General features: G+C 61.1%; 1 protein-coding gene across 1 annotated transcript; it reads left to right on the forward strand.

Annotated features, from left to right (window-relative positions):
• On the forward strand, positions 1 to 17,424 carry LOC136995255 (RNA-binding protein 10-like). The gene is made up of 8 exons (XM_067315120.1): positions 1 to 175; positions 5,347 to 5,496; positions 9,848 to 9,913; positions 11,215 to 11,400; positions 14,906 to 14,977; positions 15,372 to 15,475; positions 16,516 to 16,624; positions 17,257 to 17,424. Exons 2-8 carry the CDS (start codon positions 5,359 to 5,361, stop codon positions 17,335 to 17,337), a joined length of 756 nt encoding a protein of 251 aa, XP_067171221.1. The 5' UTR covers positions 1 to 175; positions 5,347 to 5,358; the 3' UTR covers positions 17,338 to 17,424.
• Positions 17,425 to 17,480: the final 56 nt, after the last annotated feature.

Below are 17,480 nucleotides of genomic sequence, written 5' to 3' on the forward strand. Positions count from 1 at the left end.
GTACTACTACGACGCCGGGGCGCAGCAGTACCTGTACTGGGACGGCGAGCGGCGCACCTACGTGGCGGCGCCCGAACAGGCGGCCGAGCCACCCCGCGACGCCCCCGGCCCCCCGGGACCCCCCAAGGAGCCCAAGGACAAGAAGGAGAAGCACAAGACCAAGACGGCCCAGCAGGTGAGCGGCACCCATGGGTGCCCCGCCGGGGGGGCGGGGAGGGGTGCTCGTGTGCCTTGGGAGCACCCGTGGGTGCTCCTGCACCCCCAAAATGCTTGTAGGTGACCATAGACCCCAATAGCACCCAAGGGTGCTCATATGTCTTGGTAGGACCCATGGGTGCTCCTGCACCCCAGGAACATCTGGAGGTGGCCATAGACCTCACTGGCACCCAAGGGTGCTCATATGTCTTGGTAGCACCCATGGGTGCTTCTAGATCCCAATGGCACCCAAGGGTGCTTATATGCCTTGGTAGGACCCATGGGTGCTCCTGCACCCCAGGAACATCTGGAGGTGGCCATAGACCTCACTGGCACCCAAGGGTGCTCATATGTCTTGGTAGCACCCATGGGTGCTTCTAGATCCCAGTGGCACCCAAGGGTGCTTCTATGTCTTGGTAGCACCCATGGGTGCTCCTGTACCCCAGGAACATCTGGAGGTGGCCATAGACCTCACTAGCACCCAAGGGTGCTCGTATAGCTTGGTAGGACCCATGGGTGCTCCTGCATCTCAAGAACGCCTGGAGGTGGCCATAGATCCCAGTAGCACCCATGGGTGCTCATATGTCTTGGTAGGACCCATGGGTGCTCCTGCACCCCAGGAACATCTGGAGGTGGCCATAGACCTCACTGGCACCCAAGGGTGCTCATATGTCTTGGTAGCACCCATGGGTGCTTCTAGATCCCAATGGCACCCTAGGGTGCTCATATGTCTTGGTAGGACCCATGGGTGCTCCTGCACCCCAGGAACACCTGTAGGTGGTCATAGATCCCAGTAGCACCCAAGGGTGCTCATATGTCTTGGTAGCACCCATGGGTGCTTCTAGATCCCAATGGCACCCTAGGGTGCTCATATGTCTTGGTAGGACCCATGGGTGCTCCTGCATCTCAAGAACGCCTGTGGGTGGCCATAGACCCCAATAGCACCCATGGGTGCTCATATGCTTTGGTAGCACCCGTGGGTGCTCCTGTACCCTAGGAACATCTGTAGGTGGCTATAGGCCCCAGTAGCACCCGTGGGTGCTCGTATGCCTTGGTAGCACCCATGGGTGCTCTTGCATCTCAGGAACACCTGTAGGTGGTCATAGATCCCAGTAGCACCCAAGGGTGCTCATATGTCTTGGTAGGACCCATGGGTGCTCCTAGATCCCAATGGCACCCAAGGGTACTTATATGTCTTGGTAGGACCCATGGGTGCTCCTGCACCCCAGGAACATCTGGAGGTGGCCATAGACCTCACTGGCACCCAAGGGTGCTCATATGTCTTGGTGGCACCCATGGGTGCTTCTAGATCCCAATGGCACCCAAGGGTGCTCATATGTCTTGGTGGGACCCATGGGTGCTCCTGCATCTCAAGAACGCCTGGAGGTGGTCATAGACCCCAATAGCACCCAAGGGTGCTCATATGTCTTGGTAGCACCCGTGGGTGCTCCTAGATCCCAATGGCACCCAAGGGTGCTCATATGTCTTGGTAGCACCCATGGGTGCTTCTAGATCCCGATGGCACCCAAGGGTGCTTATATGTCTTGGTAGGACCCATGGGTGCTCCTGTACCCCAGGAACATCTGGAGGTGGCCATAGACCTCACTGGCACCCAAGGGTGCTCATATGTCTTGGTAGCACCCATGGGTGCTTCTAGATCCCAATGGCACCCAAGGGTGCTCATATGCCTTACTAGGACCCATGGGTGCTCCTGCACCCCAGGAACATCTGGAGGTGGCCATAGACCTCACTGGCACCCAAGGGTGCTCATATGTCTTGGTAGCACCCATGGGTGCTCCTAGATCCCAATGGCACCCAAGGGTGCTCATATGTCTTGGTAGGACCCATGGGTGCTCCTACATCTCAGGAACACCTGTGGGTGATCGTAGACCCTAGTAGCACCCAAGGGTGCTCATATGTCTTGGTAGCACCCATGGGTGCTTCTAGATCCCAATGGCACCCAAGGGTGCTTATATGTCTTGGTAGGACCCATGGGTGCTCCTGCATCTCAAGAACGCCTGTGGGTGGCCATAGACCCCAGTAGCACCCAAGGGTGCTCGTATAGCTTGGTAGCACCCATGGGTGCTCCTGAACTCCAGGAACGCCTGTAGGTGACCATAGATCCTAGTAGCACCTGTAGGTGTTCATATGCTTTGGTAGGACCCATGGGTGCTCCTGCATCTCAGGAACGCCTGTAGGTGGCCATAGACCCCAGTAGCACCCAAGGGTGCTTCTATGTCTTGGTAGGACCCATGGGTGCTCCTGCACCCCAGGAATGCTGTGGGTGATCATAGACCCTAGTAGCACCCATGGGTGCTCGTATGTTTTGGTAGGACCTATGGATGCTCTTCCACCCCAAAAACACCTGTAGGTGATCATAGATCCTAGTAGCACCTATGGGTGCTCATATGCCTTAGTAGGACCTATGGGTGCTCCTGCATCTCAGGAACACCTGTAGGCGATCATAGAACCTAGTAGCGCCCAAGGGTGCTCATATGCCTTGGTAGGACCCATGGGTGCTCCTGCATCTCAGGAACACCTGTGGGTGATCGTAGACCCTAGTAGCATCCAATGGTGCTTGTATAGCTTGGTAGCACCCATGGGTGCTCCTGCACCCCAAAAACGCCTGTAGGTGGTCATAGACCCTAGTAGCACCCATGGGTGCTCATCTGTCTTGGTAGCACCCATGGGTGCTATCGTACCCCAGGAATACCTGTAGGTGACCACTGATCTTAGTAGCACCCGTGGGTGTTTGCATACCTTAGTAGGACCCATGGGTGCTTCTACATCTTAATAGTACCCATAGATGCTTATCTACTCTGGTAGCACCCATGGGTGCTCCTGCACCCCCAAGAGCACCCATGGGTGCCAATGTACCTTGGTAGCACCCATGGATGCTCCCGCACCCCAAAAATACCTGTAGACGGCCATAGACCCTGATAGGACCCGTGGGTGCTCCTGCACCCCAAGAACACTTGCTGGTGGCCATAGACCCCAGTAGCACCCATGGGTGCCAATATATTCTGGTAGGACCCCAGAGGTGGCTTTGCACCCAAGTAATAACCATGGGTGCTCCTAGAATGCAATAGCACCCATGGGCACCCACCCAACCTGGTAGCACCTATAGGTGCCCAAACATCTCCATAGCACCCATGGGCACCTAACCAACCTGGTAGCACCCATGGGTGTCTATCCATCCCAATAGCATCCCTGGGCTCCCACCCAACCTGGTAGCACCCATGGATGCCCATCCATCTCAATAGCACTCGTGGGGTCCTCAGCAACCTGGTAGCACCCATGGGCTCCTAAGCAACCTGGTAGCACCCGTGGGTGCCCATGAACCCCAATGGCACCCATGGGGTCTTCAGCAGCCTGGTAGCACCCATGGGTGCTTGTGCACCCCAATAGCACCCATGGGCTCCTAACCAATGTGGTAGCACCCATGGGCTTCTAAGCAACTTGGTAGCACCCATAGATGCCCATGAACAGCAATAGCACCCATGGGCTCCTAAGCAACTTGGTAGCACCCATGGGCGTTTAATCAACCTGGTAGCACCCATGGGCACCTAACCAGCGCGGTAGCACCCGTGGGTGCCCATCCATCCCAATAGCATTCATGGGCACCCACCCAACCTGGTAGCACCCATGGGCACCTAACCAGCGCGGTAGCACCCATGGGTGCCCATGAACCCCAATAGCACCCATGGGCTCCTAAGCAACCTGGTAGCACCCATGAGCATTTAACCAATCTGGTAGCACCCATGGGTGCTCATCCATCCCAATAGCACCCATGGGCACCCACCCAACCTAGTAGCACCCCTAAGCACCTAACCAACGTGGTAGCACCCATGGGTGCCCATGAACCCCAATAGTACCCATGGGCTCCTAACCAACCTGGTAGCACCCATGGTCTCCTAACCAACCTCGTAGCTCCCATGGGTACCTAACCAATGCAGTAGCACCCGTGGGTGCCCATCTAGCCCAAGAGCACCCATGGGGTCCTCAGCAACCTGGTAGCGCCCATGGGTGCCTATGCACCCCAATAGCACCCATGGGCTCCTAACCAACATGGTAGCACCCATGGGCATCTAAGCAACCTGGTAGCACCCGTGGGTGCCCGTCCATCCCAGTAGCACCCATGGGCTCCTAACCAACATGGTAGCACCCATGGGCGTTTAATCAACCTGGTAGCACCCATGGGCACCTAACCAACGCGGTAGCACCCGTGGGTGCCCATCCATCCCAATAGCATTCATGGTCTCCCACCCAACCTGGTAGCACCCATGGGCACCTAACCAACGTGGTAGCACCCATGGGTGCCCATGAACCCCAATAGCACCCATGGGCTCCTAACCAACATGGTAGCACCCATGGGCATCTAAGCAACTTGGTAGCACCCATGGGTGCCCATCCATCCCAGTAGCACCCGTGAGTGCCCACCCAATCTAGTAGCACCCATAGGCACCTAACCAACTTGGTAGCACCTATGGGTGCCCATGCACCCCAATAGCACCCATGGGGTCCTCAGCAACCTGGTAGCACCCATGGGTGCCCATGAATCCCAATAGCACCCATGGGCTCCTAACCAACATGGTAGTACCCATGGGCATCTAAGCAACTTGGTAGCACCCATGGGTGCCTGTCCATCCCAACAGCACCCATGGGCACCCACCCAACCTGGTAGCACCCATGGGTGCCCATCCATCCCAATAGCACCCATGGGGTCCTCAGCAACCTGGTAGCACCCATGGACATCTAACCAACCTGGTAGCACCCATAGGTGTTCATGCACCCCAATAGCACCCAGGGGCACCTAACCAATGTGGTAGCACCCATGGGCTCCTAAGCAACCTGGTAGCACCCATGGGCTCCTAACCAACATCGTAGTACCCATGGGTGCCCATCCATCCCAATAGCACCCATAGGGTTTTCAGCAACCTGGTAGCACCCGTGGGTGCCCATGAACCCCAATAGCACCCAGGGGCACCTAACCAACATGGTAGCACCCATAGGTGCCGTACCACCTGCAGCCCTTTCTCCACCTTGGTAGCACCCACGGTCACCCACCCAAAATAGTAGCACCTCCCTGGGTGCCAGGCACCCCGCGGGTGCCCCCTCCGGCGCTGAGGGAGCACCCGCGGGTGCCCGCAGATCGCCAAGGACATGGAGCGGTGGGCGCGGAGCCTCAACAAGCAACGGGAGACCTTCCGGAGCAGCTTCGCGCCGGCGGCCACCCTGCGGGAGGACGAGCGGCGCGAGTCAGCCACCGCCGACGCCGGCTACGCCATCCTCGAGAAGAAGGTAGCGCCCGTGGGTGCTCTCCCCACCCCGGCGAGGGGGGTGGTTGGGTGGGGGGGGTGGGGACACCCGGGGGTGGTCGTGGAAGCACCTGGAGAGCTTTGGGAGCACCCAGAGACCTCCACAAGCACCCATGGACCTCCATGAGCAGTTGGAGTCCTCCATGGGGACATTTATGGGTGACCAAAGCCACCCATGGGTGCTCTAGGACGCCCTTGGCACCCACATGAGCACCCATAGATCTCCATGAGCACCCATAGACTTCCATGAGCACTTAGAGACCTCCATGAGCACCCATAGACTTCCATGGGGACATTTATGGGTGACCAGAGCCACCCATGGGTGCTCTAGGACATCCTTGGCACCCACATGAGCACCCAGAGACCTCCATGAGCACGTGGAGATCTTTGTGAGCACCCATAGACCTCCATGAGCACCTAGAGATCTCCATGGGGACATTTATGGGTGGCCAGAGCCACCCATGGGTGCTCTAGGACACCCTTGGCACCCACATGAACACCCATAGACCTCCGTGAGCACCCATGGACCTCTATGGGGACATTTATGGGTGACCAGAGCCACCCATGGGTGCTCTAGGACGCCCTTGGCACCCACATGAGCACCCATAGATCTCCATGAGCACCCATAGACCTCCATGAGCACCTAGAGACCTCCATGAGCACCAATAGACCTCCATGGGGACATTTATGGGTGACCAGAGCCACCCATGGGTGCTCTAGGACACCCTTGGCACCCACATGAACACCCATAGACCTCCGTGAGCACCTGTAGACCTCCATGGGGACATTTATGGGTGACCAAAGCCACCCATGGGTGCTCTAGGACGCCCTTGGCACCCACATGAGCACCCATAGATCTCCATGAGCACCCATAGACTTCCATGAGCACCTAGAGACCTCCATGAGCACCAATAGACCTCCATGGGGACATTTATGGGTGACCAGAGCCACCCATGGGTGCTCTAGGACATCCTTGGCACCCACATGAGCACCCAGAGATCTCCATGAGCACCCATAGACCTCCATGGGGATGTTTATGGGTGACCAAAGCCACCCATGGGTGCTCTAGGATGCTCTTGGCACCCACATGAGCACCCAGAGATCTCCATGAGCACCCATAGACCTCCATGAGCACCCATGGACCTCTATGGGGACATTTATGGGTGGCCAGAGCCACCCATGGGTGCTCTAGGACACCCTTGGCACCTACATGAGCACCCATAGACCTCTGTAAGCACCCATCGACCTCTATGGGGACATGGAGGGGTGACCAAAGCCACCCATGGGTGCTCTAAGACATCCTTGGCACCCACATGAGCACCTGGAGATCTTCATGAGCACCCATAGACCTCCATGAGCACCTAGAGATCTCCATGGGGACATTTATGGGTGACCAGAACCACCCATGGGTGCTCTAGGACGCTCTTGGCACCCACATGAGCACACATAGACCTCCACGAGCACCCATAGACCCCCATGGGGACATTTATGGGTGACCAGAGCCACCCATGGGTGCTCTAGGAGACCCTTAGCACCCACATGACCACCCAGGGACCCACATGAGCACCCATAGACCTCCACGGGGACGTTTATGGGTGACCAGAGCCACCCATGGGTGCTCTAGGATGTTCTTGGCACCCACATGAGCACCCAGGGACCCACATGAGCACCCATAGACCTCCATGAGCGCCTAGAACCCTGCATGGGGACATTTATGGGTGTCCAGAGCCACCCATGGGTGCTCTAGGAGACCCTTAGCACCCACATGAGCACCCAGAGATCTCCATGAGCACCCATAGACTTCCATGAGTAAGTGGAGATCTCCATGAGGACATTTATGGGTGACCAGAGCCACCCATGGGTGCTCTAGGATGCCCTTGGCACCCACATGAGCACCCAGAGATCTCCATGAGCACCTAAAGATCTGCATGGGGACATTTATGGGTGACTAGAACCACCCGTGGGTGCTCTAGGACATCCTTGGCACCTACATGAGCACCCATAGACCTCCATGAGCACCTGGAGATCTTCGTGAGCACCCATAGACCTCCATGAGTAGCTGGAAATTTCCACGGGGATGTTTATGGGTGACCAAAGCCACCCATGGGTGCTCTAGGATGCCCTTGGCACCCACATGAGCACCCATAGACCTCCATGAGCACCCATGGACCTCTACGGGGACATTTATGGGTGACCAGAGCCACCCAGGGGTGCTCTAGAACATCCTTAGCACCCATATGAGCACCCATAGACCTCCATGAGTAGCTGGAAATTTCCACGGGGATGTTTATGGGTGACCAAAGCCACCCATGGGTGCTCTAGGACATCCTTGGCACCCACATGAGCACCCAGAGATCTCCATGAGCACCCATAGATCTCCATGGGGATATTTATGGGTGACCAAAGCCACCCATGGGTGCTCTAGGATGTTCTTGGCACCCACATGAGCACCCAGAGATCTCCATGAGCACCTAAAGATCTCCATGGGGACATTTATGGGTGACTAGAACCACCCATGGGTGCTCTAGGACACCCTTGGCACCCACATGAGCACCCATAGACCTCCGTGAGCACCCATGGACCTCTATGGGGACATTTATGGGTGACCAGAGCCACCCATGGGTGCTCTAAGACATCCTTGGCACCCACATGAGCACCCAGAGACCTCCATGAGCACCTGGAGATCTTTGTGAGCACCCATAGACCTCCATGAGCACCTAGAGATCTCCATGGGGACATTTATGGGTGACTAGAACCACCCGTGGGTGCTCTAGGATGCCCTTGGCACCCACATGAGCACCCATAGACCTCCATGAGCACCCATAGACCTCCATGGGGACGTTTATGGGTGACCAAAGCCACCCATGGGTGCTCTAGGATGCTCTTGGCACCCACATGAGCACCCAGAGATCTCCATGAGCACCCATAGACCTCCATGAGCACCCATGGACCTCTATGGGGACATTTATGGGTGACCAAAGCCACCCATGGGTGCTCTAGGACATCCTTGGCACCCACATGAGCACCCAGAGACCTCCATGAGCACCTGGAGATCTTCGTGAGCACCCATAGATCTCCATGAGCACCCATAGACCTCCATGGGGACATTTATGGGTGACCAGAACCACCCATGGGTGCTCTAGGACATCCTTGGCACCCACATGAGCACCCAGAGACCTCCATGAGCACGTGGAGATCTTTGTGAGCACCCATAGACCTCCATGAGCACCTAGAGATCTCCATGGAGACATTTATGGGTGACCAAAGCCACCGATGGGTGTTCTAGGACACCCTTAGCACCCACAGGAGCACCCAGAGACCTCCATGAGCACCTAGAGATCTCCATGGGGACATTTATGGGTGACTAGAACCACCCGTGGGTGCTCTAGGATGCCCTTGGCACCCACATGAGCACCCATAGACCTCCATGAGCACCCATAGACCCCCATGGGGACGTTTATGGGTGACCAGAACCACCCATGGGTGCTCTAGGATGCCCTTGGCACCCACATGAGCACCCAGAGACCTCCATGAGCACCTGGAGATCTTCGTGAGCACCCATAGATCTCCATGAGCACCCATAGACCTCCCTGGGGACATTTATGGGTGACTAGAACCACCCGTGGGTGCTCTAGGATGCCCTTGGCACCCACATGAGCACCCAGAGATCTCCATGAGCACCCATGGACCTCTATGGGGACATTTATGGGTGGCCAGAGCCACCCATGGGTGCTCTAGGACGCCCTTAACACCCACATGAGCACCCAGAGACCTCCATGAGCACCCATGGACCTCTATGGGGACATTTATGGGTGGCCAGAGCCACCCATGGGTGCTCTAGGACGCCCTTAACACCCACATGAGCACCCAGGGACCCGCATGAGCACCCATAGACCTCCATGAGCACCCATGGACCTCTATGGGGGCATTTATGGGTGACCAGAGCCACCCATGGGTGCTCTAGGAGACCCTTAGCACCCACATGACCACCCAGGGACCCACACGAGCACCCGTAGACCTCCGTGAGCACCCATAGACCCCCATGGGGACACTTGTGGCTGCTCAGAGCCACCCATGGGTGCTCAGAGACCCCCTTGGGCGCCCCATGGTCACCCAGGGACTCCCACGAGCACCCACAGACCACCATGGGGACACTTGTGGGTGCTCAAGGACACCTAAGGGTGCTCAGAGACCTTCGTGAGCACCCTATGGGCGCCCACAGCCCCTCGTGGGTCCCGGGACCCCCCGTGAGCGCCCCCAAGGTGCCCGCGGGGACCCCGGCAGCACCCATGGGTGCCCCCCTGAGCCCCGTTTCCCCCCACCCACCCTCGCAGGGGGCCCTGGCTGAGAGGCAGCACGCGGCCATGGAGCTGCCCAAGCTGGCGAGCGAGGAGCGGCTGGTGAGCCCGGACGCCTGGGCCCCTCGGGGTGGGGGTAGGGCCCGGACGCCTGGGCCCCTTCCCCGGATGCCTGGGCCCCTTCCCCGGATGCCTGGGCCCTTTCCCCGGACGCCTGGGCCCTTTCCCCAGACACTTGGGCTCCTTCCCCGGACGCCTGGGCCCTTTCCCCGGACGCCTGGGCCCCTTCCCCGGACGCCTGGGCCCCTTCCCCGGATGCCTGGGCCCCTTCCCCGGATGCCTGGGCCCTTTCCCCGGACGCCTGGGCCCCTTTCCCGGACACCTGGGCCCCTTTCCCCAGACACTTGGGCTCCTTCCCCGGACGCCTGGGCCCTTTCCCCGGACGCCTGGGCCCTTTCCCGGATGCCTGGGCTCTTTTCCCGGACGCCTGGGCCCCTTCCCTGGACACTTGGGCTCCTTCCCCGGACGCCTGGGCCCTTTTCCCGGATGCCTGGGCCCCTTCCCGGATGCCTGGGCCCTTTTCCCGGACACCTGGGCCCTTTTCCCGGACGCCTGGGCCCCTTCCCCAGACACCTGGGCTCCTTCCCCGGACGCCTGGGCCCTTTTCCCGGATGCCTGGGCCCCTTCCCTGGATGCCTGGGCCCCTTTCCCGGATGCCTGGGCCCTTTCCCCGGACGCCTGGGCCCCTTTCCCGGACGCCTGGGCCCCTTTCCCGGACGCCTGGGCCCTTTTCCCGGACACCTGGGCCCTTTCCCGGACACCTGGGCCCCTTCCCTGGACGCCTGGGCCCTTTCCCGGACACCTGGGCCCTTTTCCCAGACACCTGGGCCCCTCACTCGGACACCTGGGCCCTTTCCCGGACACCTGGGCCCTTTTCCCAGACACCTGGGCCCCTCACTCGGACACCTGGGCCCTTTCCCCGGACACCTGGGCCCTTTTCCCAGACACCTGGGCCCCTCACTCGGACACCTGGGCCCTTTCCCCGGACGCCTGGGCCCCTTCCCTGGACACCTGGGCCCCTCACTCGGACACCTGGGCCCTTTTCCCGGATGCCTGGGCCCCTTCCCCGGACTCCTGGGCCCTTTCCCTGGACACCTGGGCCCTTTCCCCGGACACCTGGGCCCCTTTCCCGGACGCCTGGGCCCCTTCCCCAGATACCTGGGCTCTTTCCCCGGACGCCTGGGCCCCTCGCACCCCCTTATCACCACGCCCGGACGCCTGGGCCCTTTCCCCAGACACCTGGGTCCTTTCCCGGACGCCTGGGCCCTTTCCCCAGACACCTGGGCCCCTCGCCCGGACGCCTGGGCCCCCCCTCACCCCCCCCTTCCCCCCCCCCCCCGCAGAGCCCCCCCCGGGGCCTGGTGGCCGCCTACAGCGGCGAGAGCGAGAGCGAGGAAGAGGCCGAGCGGGGCCCCGAGCGCCCGGCGCCTCTCACCGACTGGCGCCGCCTCGCCTGCCTCCTCTGCCGCCGCCGCTTCCCCAGCAAGGAGGCCCTGCTGCGCCACCAGCAGCTCTCCGGCCTCCACAAGGTACCGCCAGGGCCTTTTTTTGCCCCCCCCCGGGGCAATTATTTGCCCCCTGGGGCAATTGCACGCGTTTTCCCGCGGTGCAGTTTGCGCCTTCAGACACTTTGGGGCTGCTCGTGCATCACCTTGGGGGGGTATTTGCACCCCTGGGGGGGGTATTTGCAACCCCGGGGGGGTATTTGCATGTTCTAGGGGGCTGTTTCCCCCCCCCCGGGGTGGTATTTACCCCCCCGGGGCAATTATTTGCCCCCGGGGGCAATTGCACGCATTTTCCCGCGCTGCAGTTTGCGCCTTCAGGCGCCCTGGGGCCGCTCGTGCATCACCTTGGGGGGGTATTTGCAACCCCTTGGGGGGGGGGTATTTGCAACCCCTCAGGGGCATTTGCATGCTCTAGGGGGCTATTTGCCCCCCCCCGGGGTGGTATTTACCCCCCCGGGGCAATTATTTGCCTCCGGGGGCAATTGCACGCATTTTCCCGCGCTGCAATTTGCACCTTCAGGCGCCTTGGGGCCGCTCGTGCATCACCCTGGGGAGGTATTTGCACCCCTGGGGGGGTATTTGCAACCCCTTGGGGGCATTTGCATGCTCTAGGGGGTTATTTGCCCCCCCCGGGGTGGTATTTGCCCCCCCAGGGCAATTAATTGCCCCCTGGGGTAATTGCATGCGTTTTCCCGCGGTGCAGTTTGCACCTTCAGGCGCCTTGGGGCCGCTCGTGCATCACCTTGGGGGGGTATTTGCAACCCTGGGGGGGCATTTGCATGCTCTAGGGGGTTGTTTGCCCCCCCCGGGGTGGTATTTGCCCCCCCGGGGCAATTAATCACCCCTGGGGGCAATTGCACGCGTTTTCCCCGCGGTGCAGTTTGCACCTTCAGGCGCCCTGGGGCCGCTCGTGCATCACCCTGGGGGGATATTTGCACCCCTGGGGTGGTATTTGCAACCCTGGGGGGGCATTTGCATGCTCTAGGGGGTTATTTGCCCCCCCCGGGGTGGTTTTTGCCCCCCCTGGGGCAATTATTTGCCCCCTGGGGCAATTGCACGCATTTTCCCGCGGTGCAATTTGCACCTTCAGGCGCCCTGGGGCCGCTCGTGCGTCACCCTGGGGGGGTATTTGCAACCCCTTGGGGGCATTTGCATGCTCTAGGGGGTTGTTTGCCCCTCCCGGGGTGGTATTTGCCCCCCCTGGGGCAATTAATCGCCCCTGGGGTAATTGCACACATTTTCCCGCGGTGCAGTTTGCGCCTTCAGGCGCCCTGGGGCCGCTCGTGCGTCACCTTGGGGGGGTATTTGCAACCCCGGGGGGGCATTTGCATGCTCTAGGGGGCTGTTTGCCCCCCCCGGGGTGGTATTTGCCCCCCCAGGGCAATTAATTGCCCCCTGGGGTAATTGCATGCGTTTTCCCGCGGTGCAGTTTGCACCTTCAGGCGCCTTGGGGCCGCTTGTGCATCACCCTGGGGGGGTATTTGCACCCCTGGGGGGGTATTTGCAACCCCTTGGGGGCATTTGCATGCTCTAGGGGGTTATTTGCCCCCCCCGGGGTGGTATTTACCCCCCCTGGGGCAATTAATCACCCCCGGGGGCAATTGCACACGTTTTCCCGCAGTGCAATTTGCACCTTCAGACACTTTGGGGCCGCTCGTGCGTCACCCTGGGGGGGTATTTGCACCCCTCGGGGGGGTATTTGCAACCCTGGGGGGGCATTTGCATGTTCTAGGGGGCTGTTTGCCCCCCCCGGGGTGGTATTTGCTCCCCCTGGGGCAATTAATCACCCCTGGGGGCAATTGCACCCATTTTCCCGCGCTGCAGTTTGCACCTTCAGGCGCCCTGGGGCCACTCGTGCGTCACCTTGGGGGGGTATTTGCACCCCTGGGGGGGTATTAGCAACCCCTTGGGGGCATTTGCATGTTCTAGGGGGCTGTTTGCCCCCCCCGGGGTGGTATTTGCCCCCCCTGGGGCAATTAATCGCCCCTGGGGGCAATTGCACGCGTTTTCCCGCGGTGCAATTTGCACCTTCAGACGCCTTGGGGCTGCTCGTGCATCACCCTGGGGGGGTATTTGCACCCCTCGGGGGGGTATTTGCAACCCCTTGGGGGCATTTGCATGCTCTAGGGGGCTGTTTGCCCCCCCTGGGGTGGTATTTGCCCCCCTGGGGCAATTAATCACCCCTGGGGGCAATTGCACGCGTTTTCCCGCGGTGCAGTTTGCACCTTCAGGCGCCTTGGGGCTGCTCGTGCGTCGCCCTGGGGGGGTATTTGCAACCCGGGGGGGGCATTTGCATGTTCTAGGGGGCTATTTGCCCCCCCCGGGGTGATATTTGCCCCCCCTGGGGCATTTAATCGCCCCTGGGGGCAATTGCACGCGTTTTCCCGCGGTGCAATTTGCACCTTCAGGCACTTTGGGGTCACTTGTGCATCACCCTGGGGGGGTATTTGCACCCCTCGGGGGGGTATTTGCAACCCCTTGGGGGCATTTGCATGCTCTAGGGGGCTGTTTGCCCCCCCTGGGGTGGTATTTGCCCCCCTGGGGCAATTAATCACCCCTGGGGGCAATTGCACGCGTTTTCCCGCGGTGCAGTTTGCACCTTCAGGCGCCTTGGGGCTGCTCGTGCGTCGCCCTGGGGGGGTATTTGCAACCCGGGGGGGGCATTTGCATGTTCTAGGGGGCTATTTGCCCCCCCCGGGGTGGTATTTGCCCCCCCGGGGCAATTAATCACCCCTGGGGGCAATTGCACGCGTTTTCCCGCGGTGCAATTTGCACCTTCAGACGCCTTGGGGCTGCTCGTGCATCACCCTGGGGGGGTATTTGCACCCCTGGGGGGGGTATTTGCAACCCTGGGGGGGCATTTGCATGCTCTAGGGGGTTATTTGCCCCCCCCGGGGTGGTATTTGCCCCCCCAGGGCAATTAATTGCCCCCTGGGGTAATTGCACGCGTTTTCCCGCGGTGCAGTTTGCACCTTCAGGCGCCCTGGGGCCGCTCGTGCATCACCCTGGGGGGGTATTTGCACCCCTGGGGGGGGTATTTGCAACCCCTTGGGGGCATTTGCATGCTCTAGGGGGCTATTTGCCCCCCCCGGGGTGGTATTTGCCCCCCCTGGGGCAATTAATCACCCCTGGGGGCAATTGCACACATTTCCCCACACTGCAATTTGCACCTTCAGACACCTTGGGGCCGCTCGTGCATCACCCCGGGGGGGTATTTGCACCCCTGGGGGGGGGTATTTGCAACCCCTTGGGGGCATTTGCATGCTCTAGGGGGCTGTTTGCCCCCCCCGGGGTGGTATTTGCTCCCTCTGGGGCAATTAATCACCCCCGGGGGGCAATTGCACCCATTTTCCCGCGCTGCAATTTGCACCCCGGGGTGCCCCACGCGTCACCCTGGGGGGGGGTATTTGCACCCTGGGGGGGGTGTTTGCACCCGGGGGGGGGTGTTTGCCCCTGTCGGGGGGGTATTTGCCCCCCCCCGGGGCACCCTAGGGTGCTCAATTGCCCCCCTCCCCCCCCCCCACCCCAGCAAAACCTGGAGCTGCAGCGGCGCGGGGCCCCCCCGCCCCCCCCCGAGGGGCTGGAGCGCAGCGACGGCGAGGTGGGTGCTGGGGGGGGGGGGCACCCATGGGTGCTGGGGGGGGGGAATTGGGGGTCCCATGGGTGCTGGGGGGGGGGATTTGGGGGTCCCATGGGTGCTGGGGGGGGGATTTGGGGGTCTCATGGGTGCTGGGGGGCACCCATGGGTGCTGGGGGGGGTCTATGGGGGTCCCAGGGGTGCCAGAGGGATTTGGGGGGGGGTCTCATGGGTGATGGGGGTATTTGGGGGTCCCATGGGTGCTGGGGGGGCTTTAGGGGCTCTAGGGACCCCCATAGGCGCTAGGAGAGATTGGGGGGGTCCCATAAGGGTCCGGGGGGGGCATTTGGGGGGCCCAGGGCACCCACGGGTGCTGGGGGGGGTCCGGGGACACCCATGGGTGCCGACTGCCCCCCAGATGAAGTACCGGGACCGAGCGGCCGAGCGGCGGGAGAAGTACGGGGTGCCCGAACCCCCCGAGCCCAAGAGGAGGAAATTCGGGGGGCCGCCGCCGGGCGCCGGGTGAGCACCCAAAATGGGCTGAGGGACCCCAAAAATGGGCTGAGGGACCCCAAAAACGGGTGGTGGGACCCCAAAAACGGGTGGTGGGACCCCGAAATGACCTGAGGGACCCCGAAATGGGCTGAAGGACCCCAAAAATGGGTGGTGGGACCCCGAAATGACCTGAGGGACCCCGAAATGGGCTGAAGGACCCCAAAAATGGGTGGTGGGACCCCAAAATGACCTGAGGGACCCCGAAATGAGCTGAAGGACCCCAAAAATGGGTGGTGGGACCCCGAAATGAGCTGAGGGACCCCAAAAATGGGCTGAGGGACCCCAAAAATGGGTGGTGGGACCCCGAAATGACCTGAGGGACCCCAAAAATGGGCTGAGGGACCCCAAAAATGGGTGGTGGGACCCCAAAATGACCTGAGGGACCCCAAAAATGGGTCCGGAGACCCTCCAGAATGGGGTGAGGGACCTCAAAAATGGGGTGAGGGACCCAAAGTAGGGTGGTGGGACCCCAGAATGGGCTGAGGGACCCCAAAAATGGGCTGAGGGACCCCAAAAATGGGTGGTGGGACCCCGAAATGACCTGAGGGACCCCAAAAATGGGTCTGGAGACCCCCCAAAATGGGGTGAGGAACCTCAAAACCAGGGTGAGGGACCCCAAAATGGGCTGAGGGACCCCAAAAATGGGGCTGGAGACCCCCCAAAATGGGGTGAGGAACCTCAAAACCAGGGTGAGGAACCTCTAAAAAGGGTGGTTGGAGCCCAAAAAAGCTGAGAAACCCCAAAAATGGGTAGGTGGGACCCCAAAATGGGTGGTGGGACCCCAAAAGGACCTGAGGGACCCCAAAAATGGGTCCAGAGACCCCCCAAAACGGGGTGAGGAACCTCAAAACCGGGGTGAGGAACCTCTAAAAGGGGCTGAAACGGGCCCAAACGGGGCAGAAACGGGACAAAACGGGGGGGAACCGGGCTGGCGCGATGACACGCGGTGACACGCGATGACACGTGGTGACACGTGATGACCCGTGGTGACACGCGGTGACACGCAGGGAGGCGGAGGCGCCCCGCGAGGCCACGCTGGGCTCCCGCATGCTGCAGGCCATGGGGTGGAAGGAGGGGAGCGGCCTGGGGCGCCGGCGGCCACCGGGGGTCCCCGAGGTGACGTGGGGACACGGGGACATGGGGGGACATGGAGGGACATGGGGGGACACGGAGGGACATGGGGGGACATGGGGGACATGGGGGGACATGGGGGGACATGGGGGACATGGAGGGACATGGGGGGACATGGAGGGACATGGAGGGACATGGGGGACATGGAGGGACATGGGGGGACATGGAGGGACATGGGGGACATGGGGGACATGGAGGGACATGGAGGGACATGGAGGGACATGGGGGACATGGAGGGACATGGAGGACATGGAGGGACATGGAGGACATGGAGGGACATGGGGGGACATGGGGGGACATGGAGGGACATGGAGGACATGGAGGACATGGAGGACATGGAGGGACATGGGGGGACATGGAGGGACATGGAGGGACATGGGGGACATGGAGGGACATGGAGGACATGGAGGACATGGAGGGACATGGGGGGACATGGAGGGACATGGGGGGACATGGAGGGACATGGAGGGACATGGGGGACATGGAGGGACATGGGGGGACATGGGGGACATGGGGGACATGGAGGGACATGGGGGCACATGGAGGGACACGGAGGGACACGGTGGGCCCCACCGCTCCCCCCGCGTGTCCCCAACGTGTGGTCCCCCCCCCCGCAGGCGCCCACGCGTGTCCGGGCCGAGCCGTACCGCGAGCCACTGCCCAAGGGGCTGGTGACCCGCTTCAGCGAGGGGCCCTAGCGCCCCCCCCGCGCCCCGTCACGCCCCGTCACGCCTCGACACGCCTCGACACGTGACGTCCCCCCCCCCGCGTCTTTTGGGGGGGGGTCGAGGGTTTTTTTTTAATTAAACGGGTGGAAAATGGACAAAAGCCGAGTCGGGTC

This window comes from Apteryx mantelli, chromosome 42 (assembly GCF_036417845.1).
Source record: "Apteryx mantelli isolate bAptMan1 chromosome 42, bAptMan1.hap1, whole genome shotgun sequence".
NCBI lineage: Eukaryota > Metazoa > Chordata > Aves > Apterygiformes > Apterygidae > Apteryx > Apteryx mantelli.